This window comes from Pongo pygmaeus, chromosome 11, assembly GCF_028885625.2.
Source record: "Pongo pygmaeus isolate AG05252 chromosome 11, NHGRI_mPonPyg2-v2.0_pri, whole genome shotgun sequence".
Lineage (NCBI taxonomy): Eukaryota > Metazoa > Chordata > Mammalia > Primates > Hominidae > Pongo > Pongo pygmaeus.
The window spans coordinates 136,931,761-136,943,965 of NC_072384.2; the positions used below are offsets into that span (position 1 = coordinate 136,931,761).

The 12,205-nt window shown below is 42.9% G+C and overlaps 1 protein-coding gene across 4 annotated transcripts in view; it reads right to left on the minus strand.

The window, feature by feature from the left end:
- Positions 1-193: 193 nt before the first annotated feature.
- IQCA1 (IQ motif containing with AAA domain 1) overlaps positions 194-12,205 on the minus strand; it is a 170,169-nt gene continuing 158,157 nt past the window's right edge. For all 4 annotated transcript variants that reach the window (XM_054478407.2, XM_054478406.2, XM_054478409.2 and 1 more), the window contains 2 exons: positions 7,373-7,611; positions 194-826 (listed from right to left, as the gene is read on the minus strand). In XM_054478407.2, coding sequence (XP_054334382.1) covers positions 698-826; positions 7,373-7,611 — 368 coding nt within the window. In that variant the 3' untranslated portion in view covers positions 194-697. The remainder of the gene's footprint in view (positions 827-7,372; positions 7,612-12,205) is intronic.

Consider the following 12,205-nt stretch of genomic DNA (forward strand, 5'->3'; position numbering starts at 1 on the left):
ATGGTTTCATCCAGTCATTGGCCTGACAATTTTTCAGTCCTTCCAGCGAGGACTAGGTAGGGCTGATGATGTCCAGGCTCCAATATTAGCAGTGGGACCTGGACTCCAGCTATCTCAGCTTCAAAATTAGGATGTCGAAATAGTTCATTTGTAAGATCCTGTTTTCGCTCCAGCAATCAAATTACCGAGTCAGTTCAAGGACAATAGCTTTATTTCATTATATAAAATCTATTACTAGAGCAAAGAATTAATTTATTAAAATAGATGCAAGATACTATACAGTGTACATGGATTAATAAAAAGCTAGTGTACTGATGATATACTCATTGCTTACTAATTGTCAAACTAGAATATTCTTTAACTGTCACATTTTAAATTTGACAACTAGTACTGATGAGAGGAAGAGTCCAACTTGGAAAGACTGTGGAGGGTGTCAAGAGTAAATTTCAGTTATATACAAACTTGGCGTGGACTAAAGCTGTGGAAAGTTGTGATGAACACCCAGCTAGGTGTCCAGCCTGGGAAAGGCATAACAGCACATGCAGTGGTTAGCGGGTTTGCGGCATCAGCTCACCTGCACACTGCTAAGTTCCTTCCCCTGAGGGCTTCTTCAGGCGGGCAATGGTGAATCTTTTCTTTGGTGAGTTGGGGTCCTCTCCATCCCAGAGAGACTCAAGCATGGTTCTTCAGAAAGGCATTACTTTTTCTTTTTTGCCTTTTTCTCTTTCTTTTCTTTCCTTTTCCCTTTGTCCTTTGCCTTTTCTGTGCTGCCTCTTGTTATCGCCAAGGCACGTTTTTTACCCAGAGGGGTTTTGGCATACCAGTTCTGAAATACGATAGAAGTTTTGGAAAAGGTCAGAATGACACCAATTCACCGCAATACTCTTAAAAATAAAGAAAAGCCTGCTAAGCAGGAAGGGGCAAGCAGCCATTATACTTTGGGCATTTAAGGTATGCTTAACACAAGCTCTTTCTCAGTGGGTTTTCCAGACTGTTTTTCTGCATGATTTGAAACTTCAACCTGTATTTCTGCATGATTTGTTAACTCAGGGAGTTAACAATTTCAGAGAATCTCAGGCTAAATCTAACCAGCAATCCTTCCCAACAAAGTCGCCTATTTTTCCGGGCATCCTACTGTGTCCTGGGGTTGGGTTTTCTTGGTAATGTGAAGGGTACTCATGGTTCACATGTGGCCATGTTCAGTGAACAATGGGTGGCCGGCCATTCAACTACTCTGGGGGAGTTGCTATTGAAACCGCGGTAGAAATAATGGAGCCCAAATACTAACCAAGAACTTAGTGATTGTAACGGGCCCCACAATGGCATTTTTCTCAACTTTTGTATTTTATTTGAAACCTAAGAGACATTTGGGTTTATAAACTTTATAGTAGCAATATTTCATTGCAGGATTATATTACATGTTATTTATCAATTCTCCTATTAATGGATATATGACATTTGAATTTTTGGTTATTATGAAGAATGCTGAAGTTCACAATTTTTACACACCTCCTTGTATCTATGTGAGAGAACCTCTTTAGGGCACACATGTAGAAATAGAACTCCTGGGGTTGTAGGGTTTGAACATCTTCAATTTTACTTGATATTGCTAAATTGCTCTCTGAAGTGCTGTAAGTGGGAAACTCTCTCAGTCTTTGTATGTCTTTTTTTTTTTTTTCTTTTTTTGAGACTGAGTCTCACTCTGTAGCTGAGGCTAGAGTGCAGTGGTGCGATCTCAGCTCACTGCAACCTCTACCTCCTGGATTCAAGCGATTCCCCTGCCTCAGCCTCCCGAGTAGCTGGGATTACAGGCATGTGCCACCACACCCAGCTAATTTTTGTATTTTTAGTAGAGACGGGGTTTCACCATGTTGGCCAGGCTGGTCCTGAACTGCTGACCTCAAGTGATCTGCCCACCTCGGCCTCCCCAAGTGTAGGGATTACAGGCGTGAGCCATGGTGCGCGGCTTCATATGTCTTAAAATGTCTCTTTTCTCCTGTCTCTTGGATGCCAGTTTAGCTGGATACAAATATTAGGCAGACAGTTGTTTTTCCTTAGTACTTTGTAGATATTATTTCACTATCTTCTGGCACCTATGGTTGTTAAAGAGATGTCTGATTTCCCAATTGTTTCTTTGTAGGTAATTTGGTAGCTTTTAAGCCTGGCTTTTAATCTTGTTCTTAAGTTCCCAACAATATATCTAGGTATAGATTTATTTGATTTGTTCTGCTGGTTACTAGGAGTTTATTAGTTAATAAATTATTTTACTTGGAATTGATTTTTAATCCATCTTTAATTCAGGAAAACTCTCATTAATAATATCTTTAAACGATTGTTCCTCTGATACTTATTGTATTCTTTTGTTCTAGAACTTCCATTAATGAAGGTCAGTGTCTTCAACCCACCTTTGATGGATCTTTGTATTTTTGTGGATTTTACCTTCTTGTTTTTTTGTGCTGACTACTGGGGAGTACTCCCCGGGACCATCTTCCGGTCCACAGATTGCTCTTTGACCATGTTTAGTTTAGAGTTCATACCTCTTTCATTTCCTTTGCCATTTTATACTGATTACCATATTTTTAATTTCTAAGCTTTCTTTCTTTTTCTTTGCAATTCAGACCTTAGCTTCTGACTCTCTAAGCTTTCTTTTTGTAATATTTTTTCATAATTATCTCTTCTCATTTCTTTTTTTCCAAAATGTTCTGTACATTTCTAATGGAAGTCATGCTTTCATTTATTTTTTGAACATCTTAATTAATTTAAACATTTTGTCAGATTGTATTTAGCACTAGATTTCCTAAAATGTTTTGGAATTTTGATTTTCAGATTTGTGTGTGTGTGTGTGTGTGTGTGTGTGTGTGTGTTTTTGAGATGGAGTCTTGCTCAGGCTCACATCACCACACCTGGCTAATTTTTGTATTTTTAGTAGAGGCGGGGTTTTGCCATGTTGTTCAGGCTGGTCTCGAACTCCTGACCTCAAGTGATCCACCTGCCTTGGCCTCCCAAAGTGTTGGGATTACAGGTGTGAGCCACCATGCCTGACCAAGATTCATTTTGAGTGGGAAGTTTTGTTTTGGGCTCTGTCTCTCTCTCCTTATTCTTTCCTCCATAGCAGTTCTACAGCTGCTTCTATAAGATCCTCTAAACTCAAATACAGAACCAGGTCTTATAATGATGTTTTTGATTGATGCTTCCCTTAATGCTTCCTGGTGATATTAGGGATATCAAAGATCTAGTCATAAAAGAAGCAGGTATTATCATTTTATCTTTCACAAACTGTTCTTTTTGTTTTTGTTTTTGAGACAGAGTCTTGTTCTGTCACCCAGGCTGGAGTGCAGTGGCACGATCTTGGCTCACTGCGACCTCCATCTCCCAGGTTCAAGGATTCTGCTGCCTCAGCCTGGGACTACACACGTGCACCACCACACCTGGCTAATTTTTGTATTTTTAGTAGAGACAGGGTTTTGCCATGTTGGTCATGCTGGTCTCGAACTCCTGACTTCAAGCGATCTGCCTGCCTTGGCCTCCCAAAGTGCTGGGCTTACAGGCATGAGCCACTGTGTTCAGCCAACTCTTAAACTCTCTTTGATTTCTGTCCTTTATTTTTCTCTATGCTGCATTCTAGGCAATTTTCTTTGCTCCCTTTTTCAGTTCTTTTGTTTTCTTTTAGTTTTGTCCAATCCACAGACAATTTATTCACTGAGTTATTTATTTATTTATTTTTTGAGATGGAGTTTCGCTCTTGTTGCCCAGGCTGGAGTGCAGTGGCACGATCTTGGCTCACTGCAACCTCTGCCTCCTGGGTTCAAGCAATTCTCTTGCCTCAGCCTCCCGAGTAGCTGGGATTACAGGCATGTGCCACCACGTCCAGCTAATTTTGTATTTTTAGTAGAGACGGAGTTTCTCCATGTTGGTCAGGCTGGTCTCGAACTTCCGACCTCAGGTGATCTGCCCACCTCGATTCACTGAGTTTTTAATTTTAATGACTATATATTTTTTTCACTGTCAAAAGTTCTGTTTGGTTCTTTTTCAAATTTGCCTGTTTTTTCTCCCTAATGTTTCTGGTCTTTAATTTAAACATGCTTATTTAGTAGTCTCTTTCAGAATGTCCTTTTATCTCAGGTTCTTGGTAGTGCTATTCTGTTATCTGCATTTGCTGACTCTCCTTAGGGTAGATTATTGCTTGTGGCTCATAATTTTTTATTATGAATTCATCTTTAGAGAGGCTGGTATTTCCTGTAGAATCCTATGTACCCTGACTTGGCTACATTTCTGTACAGAGAGGCTTTTAATTTTGCTTTTGATGTGACTTCAGGGGTTTTAATGATACCATATCATTTTAAAAATTATATTAATATTTCAACTTGAGGTTCTGGGACTATGGAGGTAGTACAGATTTGGAAATCTGACGTGCATGGTGTAGGCTTGGATTTTGATTTCTTATGGGCCACTTTTATTCCCCACCTAGATCCCTGAGACGATCACAAGTTCCTTGATGCTTCCCCATGGCAACCTATCAAGTGTCCCAACTTTGTGCAGTTCCAGCATCCTGTCTTTCATGGGCCTCCCCTTGCCCTTCTGTTTGGATCTTATACACCCCTAGGCCACCCATGTATCAGCTCATAGAGTTGTTCCTGTCTTTGAGATGCACCTCTCTGTTAGTGGCACTGGGGGATTCCCTCTTCCTTCTTTTAGCCTTGGCTCTGTTTTTAATGTAAGGTGAGGTGGCCTTGTACTTAAGGCGATGAACTCCTAATTTATCGAGACCCCGTATAGAATATAGTTCGCTTTGGGGAAAGGTATGAATTTCAGCTCTGCTACTTTCTAGTTGTTACTTGCCTCTTGTATTGTTTATTTTATTGCTGCTGTGGCAAATTTCCGGAAACGTGGTGGCTTTAAACCACACATTTATGATTTCACAGGGCTGTAGGTCAGAAACCTGGAACGGGCCTCACTGGGTGACAATTAAGGTGTCTGCAGTGCTGTGTCCCTTTCTGGAGGCTCCAGGTGAGAATCTTTCCCTTGCCTTTGGCAGCTCTCAGAAATCACCTGCTTTTCTGGCTTGTGGCCCCTGCTCCACCTTTGGATAGCAATGCTGGGCTACCTGGAGTACCAACGTGCCCTTCTCAGACTGCTCTCTCTGGTTTTCTCTTCCAACTCCCTCTTCTGCTTTTCATGATTACATTGGACTCACCAGGATAATTCAGGATAATCTATCTTCAGGTCAGCTGACTAGCAGGCTTACTCCATTGGCAGCCTTAATCCCCTTCTGCCGTGTAACCTCACTTATTTTCAGGTTCCAGGGATGAGAATGTAGACGTCCTTGAGGGGTCATTATCCGGCCTACCATGCCTCTCCATATCTCAGTTTCCTCATGTGCAAAACAGGGGGTTATGAGTCTAAATGAGTCAGTACAGTGGCTGTCACATAATAAGCAGTCAATAAGTATTAGCTAACATTATTAGACTTACTATCATCGTTATCATACATATTCTTTCCATCATGTCTGTGGAGCAGGGTAGAACGTGTTTGGAGAATCTGCAAGGTCTTCATCTGAGATAATGTTGTCGGAAGCACAATTAGGTGAAATTTCTCAGGGTTTGCCTCATTAGAAGGAACCATAGGAATGGTATCACATTACTCAGGAGAGTGTGAGGGTGTCATTCCATCTATCCACGTGTTTAATGAATGTGTCCCTAAACAAATTTGTTAAACATCTACTTGGGGCCAGGCACAGGGCCAAGCACTGGTGCTGTAATGGAAGCACAAAGGGATTGGGTGGAAAGGGTAGTGATGGGAATATGATGCAGTTTCTTTTGAAAATGAATAGAGCAAACAAATACACCAAGAATGGATGTGTGGAGCATATGCATTCTCATCCTGGGTCATAAACAGTAGGAGTTCCTTTTCTTGAATAGTATGATCAGACCTCAAGCAACTATAGATAGAAAAACTTCTGGAGATTACTTCAGAAAGTTAAAGGCTCAGCCACGAGAAAGGATAGGCTTCCACACCCTATCATCTAACTCCTCAAAATAAGGAGGAAAATTAGTATTTTAGAAAGGAGAAAAAAATTGGGAATTTCAGAAAAGAATATGATGTATCATTTGAAGAGGATAATATCAGCAATTATGAACACGTTTAAACAGTTAACGAGAACATTATTAATAATTCAAATGCTTGGTAAACACTCAGCTAGAGTTAAATTTTTTTTCAGCCTTGCTAGAGCAGGGGTCAGCAAAATATGGCTGATGGGCCAAATTTGGCCTGTTGTCTGTTTTTGCAAATAAAGTTTTATTGGAACCCAGCCATACGCATTCATTTCTGTATTGTGTATAGGTGCTTTTGTACTATGATGCACAACTGAAAACCTGTGATAGAGACTGCATGGCTCTCAAAGCCTAAAATATTTACTATCTGGACCTTTATGGAAAAAGATTGCCAACTCCTGTGCTAGACCCTTATTGCTGAAATCATTATTATGACTATTTTTCACCTTTCTAATGCTTCACTGAAGAATTAGGGGCAAACCAGGAAGGAATCATAGTTTTAGATTTGATGGAAAAGTGATGTGTTGCAGAGGGAAATTTTCCTGATGTTAAGCAGGCTCCCAGAGATAGGCTTGGATGAGAATTTCAATGCCCCTTCTGGTGACTGCACAGCCAATATTGTGGTGGCCTTCAGTTGCATGCATATAATCTCTCACCTTTGGAGTTGTTCAAGGAAACTTCCTTCAGAAAGGCAACACCACTGTATTTATTTTTGCTTAAAGGAGAGCAGGCAGAGTTTGAGGAGTGCCTGCTGGCCTGGGCACTCCTATGAGAGAGGGTGTTGGAAGAGATAATTCTCAAAGTTTCCTTCAGATCCAAAAAGTTCTGTGAATAGGTCAGAATGTATTCAAACACTGGAAAACTAAATTTTGATGAGTAATCTTGTGGCTTCCTATCGCAAATGAACTGAAACTGAAAAACAAAGTGTTCCATGACAATTGTGGGCCCCAAACAGCATTGGCTTGAAATATACTATTTGGGGAATGATTTCTCTATGCAAAACTTATTCCATAATACCAAATATGAAGTAAAAACCAAAATAAGTATATGTGTCTATGTGAATCCAATGGTTTTGAAGCTGCTACTCAATACTGCAATTGGGCTGTTAATATATAAGGCCACACACCATGGTTTTCCTAAAATTTGGAAGACACATGCTTTACTGCCGAAACCCCAAAGATTTTGTCATCCAAAATTTCAGGTTTCCAAATTTCACTGTATATGGCAGAGTTCCAATTCATGAAACCCACGGAACTGCAGAGGGTGGAGGCAGCGTGAGGAGTGTCTGCCGCTAAGACTTGGTCATCAGGGTGTCCATTTACCTTAAAGCTCTCTTCTTCCTCTTTGTACACCGGATTCATGCTGGTTATCGCCGTAATAAACTCAACTGCAGTGAGAGGTTTATGAATTTGCCGCCGGATTCTCTGATCTGTGAGCACGCCTTTAACCACTTCGACTATATGTCCTTGGGTGAAGCCGTCAGTGACCTTCGCCAGGCAGCTGACATTCAAGGCACTGGTGAGGACTCCTCCATTGCGTTCAATGATTTGCTTCCACAGAACTGTTGTATCCAGAAAAGACACAGAGAACAAGGGTTACCACTGAGAAATCAGTGCCAGTTTCCCTCTCGGTTGAAAGTTGCATCTCATCAAGAAAGGAATACACAGAAGTCTACTCTAACTTATTTGTAACTCAAATGAACTGAAGCCAAGTAACTAAATGCTCTCCTCCAGAGAATTTTCAACCCTAAGCCATACATATCAATGACCCTGAGGTCTATAGATCCACAAGTGCCCTGCAAATTAACAAGGAGAAACACAAAACCACTGTCAGTATAGTTTTAATGTGGTACCTGTAAAGATGCTGACAATCTTTCAACACTGGCAATTTTCATAGGGTGTATAATGGCATCTCTTCTCATCAGAATATTGTATTTCCCAAGTAGTTTGGATAAGTAGTTTAACTTATTTTTTTAGATATAAAGTTAATTTCTCACATTATTTTTACATCTGGAATCAGAATGCAGATTCCAATTTTCATCAGCTACTGCCAGGGTCAGTTCCCTTTCAGTGGAAGCCACTGTATTACATATTTTATTAAATAGAGCAATTTGACCCTTATTCTTTCCCCCTCAGCAACTGTAAACACGCATTGGTTGACTAGAATCCTTCAGATGAGTGCCTGGGTGTTCTCTGGCTTGTGGGACCCTGGAGTAAATGATATTTCAATTTGAACACAGGGATGCTGTGAAAATGAATTATGAAATAATTCTGGATGCTTAACTTTAGAGATGGAATGAATTACTGTACAATCCTTAAAATCATTCTCTATTTGGAGAATTACCTCTATTCTGTAAAGGGAGCACAAGGGAAGTAAAGCAGACTTGCTGTAACTTATTTAATTATATCGAGACGGTGGAGAAGGGTGAAGGGTGTTTACAAGAGCATCTGTCAGTCTCAGCACTGGGATAATCTGGTCAAATATTTCTAAACCATTTTGACTTTACTTGAGGAACACTTGAAACCATTTTTTAAAAAATGACCATGACTACCTGATCTGAGCATTGTCAGTCCTGGTAAGGGGTTAATTCTGAGTCTGTTAAATGACTACATCATACAAGTATGTTGATCCAAAAATGGCTGATAAAATGAAAAGATCTACTTACTATAAAGGAATAAATGGCCTATAATGTAACTATGAACCATGCTGGAGAATCTGGCTTTTGGGCCATGAGCTATTCCAGTAGTTCACTCCACTGTCCTCTTCTGGGGGGTCCTTGGCCCTGTGGGTGAGCTGAGCTGCTGGGAAAGGGTGAACTGTACCTTGGGGCCTGCCAATTTCTCTGAGCTGTGGATGCATAGGCATCCAGGGTTTGGAGACCTGCAGTGAAACAAGGAGGGCCACAGGGACCCCAAATTGGCCTAAAGGATCATCAAATCCCTGATCTACTCTGCTCCTTCCTTGGTGGGTTTCTTTGAGTTTGAGCCCCAAACTAGTCTTATCTGTAAAACAGGCGTAGAAGGATTGACTTCTCAGTGCTGCTGTGAAAAACAAGCCCAACAGTGTTTATAAAGTGCTCGGAAGTGCAGCAGACCGGCATTTGGTGGGGACTTGACTTTCTGTAGCTATGTTACTGTTGTTATTACGATAACAATGATTGTTCTTCGTTCCATCTTGCACTGAAGTTTCCTAACCCTCATTAAAACATCAATTACAAAAGACAACACAAAATAAGCTACAGGGTGTTTCAAAGCCTGTTTGTGTAGCGATGGATGGCAGCTGGTGAAGATTATCCTTGTCTAAATAGAACTGTTGCAGAGTTAGGGATCAGAAAACATAACCCATGGTAAAAACGATCAACAACAACAACAACAACTAGCCCACATCTTCACTTGAGATCCGGTGTGTCTTCCATCCAAATTTATAACATCTAAACAAAGTACCAGCGGGTCTGAGTGGTGACTCTGGAAGCTGAGAAGGGAACATGATTTGTGGGAGAGTCACAGGTAAGGCCTCAAAAGCTGAAGTTGACCTCTCAGGCTGGGTTGCACGCATGCGGACTCAGTTCTGGGCACGCATGAGCAAAATTCCTACCCGTGGTGCAAAAGGGAGCCATCAGTGGGAAGGGGCGAGGGCCACATGCTCCCTGGCAACCAATAACGAACTCTCTCCCTGGCTTCTCTGTGAAGCCGCAACAGTCACAATCTTGGAAGTTTTCTGCCCAAATCATCCAGACTTCTTGCAGGAGTAATCATTTGATGAGTAGAGGTTCATTAGTAACAGAGTACAGTTACTGTACTGGGAAAGGGTGAACTGTACCGTGGGGCCTGCCAGTTTCTCCGAGCTGTGGACGATTAGGCATCAAGGCTTTGGAGACCTGCAGTGAGACCAACAAGGGCCAGAGGGACATGTAAACCCGCTGCTGCCCATTTAAAGTGTAGGACACTTGGTATTCACAGAGAGTTTCGGTCAAGATTCCTCTAAATACATGACTCATTGGTTACCATAGATCACCATTTTTACTGGAGTTGCAGCAAGAGAGCTCTGTGAGACAGTCCCAGCTGTGGTGGGACCGGCCCACCTGCCCACTCATCTGAAGATCCAGAGAAGGGGATGCAAAACCAGGCTTGGCTTCCTTCCTGCAGCTGATGAACTCGAGCTGTTGGTCTTTCAAAGAATCGCTTCTATTGCTTTTGCGCAACCACCCACTCATGGTTTCTTGGCCCTTAAATAGCTGCTCTGGGGCCCACGGTGGTGTCAGGTGTGGAGGGAGGCACAGCGTGGTGGGCTGGGTGGAGACTGGAGCCGGCAGTGAGCATGGGAGCCCCAGAGGCTGTGGGGTCTCTGGCCCAGGAGCGCAGTGGGGAGCACAGGTGCACTGTAGTCTTGGGGTGTGGCGATGGCTGTGTTGGTGAAGACCGAGGCTAGGGGCCCCAGAGTGTTGAGGGGCTCTCCCCAGGCCAAGTGCTGAATTTTACTTTCCTCTTTTGGAAGCAAAAGGCTCTTCACATCTTCAGACCAATCTACATTCTCTTTCCCTTCTTTGGATGAAAGAGAATCTAGCCTTTGGCTCCCCTTCATCTGCTGTCGACATTCCCAGTGGATTCTGTCTTGGCTGGCGCTCGAGATGACGCAGTCTCTGAACATTCATTTTTATTTGGAGTTTTCCAAGAGCCTGAGAGGTGAATAATATGATGTGGGTGAGCTTCTGACCCTCTGAAGCCTGGAATTGCAGAAAAGTCTGAAGACAGACCCTGGACCCATCTGACCAGATGCTGGGTCCCGGTGGGCCTGTGATGAATTGGGTTATTAGCGAAATGGACCCCAGGGAGAGAGGCAAGAGGAGAAGGGCACTGGGAATGTGGAGAAAAGGAAGCCCAGAGGGATTTCTGGGGACCAGACAGGGCATCCATCAGCCTGGGGGGTGGATTTTCTTTGCAGAGACAGCTTGGTTTGGGGGAAAGAAGGAGAGATTGAATGATGTTTGGTGAACCTGAGAGCTGTGTTTCCTCTACAAATCCACCCTTCACTTCTCAGCACTGTCTGTCCCCACATGGCTTGGAGGAATTTGAGGAGTGGGGCTGCGGGGACTGCTGCACACCTTCGAGCTGCATTGCGGGTGGAGAGACGACTAAGCCACCGACTATGTTACGGATTGGCAGCCCTTGCTTTATGGACTGGAAGAGACCACTTTTGATCACTGCAAAGACAAGAACAGTCTTTCTGTAAGACAGATGTCCCAGCCACTGTGGCTATGAAAACTTCAAGGTCACTGGAGGAAATGCTGGATGAGGGGCGATGACGTCGGCCAGAATGGTGGCCTGAACACATCACTCCCCAAGACGGTAATATTGAGGAGCATGTGCTTCAGTGGACAGAACCCAGGGCCCCAGAGAAGTGTCTGGTGCAGCTTTATCATTTGCCCACAGGTGGAGGGACGCTTTCTTTCCTTCCTCTCCCATCACGATGCTGTGAGGAGATTCAGGTAGGAATCTGCAGTGTGATCTGAATCCTAAGCAATGCGTGGTGTTTTATCAAAAGAACAAAATTGCTGACCATCCATCAATAGCTTCATTTTCAAAGGGCCTATAGTTTTGTCAAACAATAGAAACCATTCTGTCCAGAGTCCAGAATAATGCTCCAGCCCCTTTGAATTAATAATACCCTACCTTATTCCATTAACATAGCTTAAAATATAGATACCATACAAAAAAGGGAGAAAAAAAGAAGAGCGCATGAGAGGAGAGAGGGGTAGTCCTGCTAAGGCCAGGGGCGTGGAACCCCCGGCATTGGCTGTGTGGGCTGCGGCGAGACTGTGGTGCCTGCCCATCTCGTGCTGTCTCCTTTCTCGGCTGGATAGCCCTGCCCCCTTCATCCATGTTTCTCATTCTGGCCAACATGATCTGGCTGGAGGAAATGTTGGCCTCTTCTGGGTCTAGTCCTTAAGATCTTCTGTGACTCCTCCATCCTGTCTTCCCTCGCTTCTTTTGATGCTGGCCGGGTGCAAAGCGTTTGTGGGGAGCGTTTTGAGGCCCTAAAAGATGAAGAAGGCACTAGATGGATGCAGAAATAGCTGGGCCTAAAGACTTCCTGTATTTTGTATATAACATTGATTTAGAAAGCCAGGATCGCAATTTTATCAAGACAGAAATAAG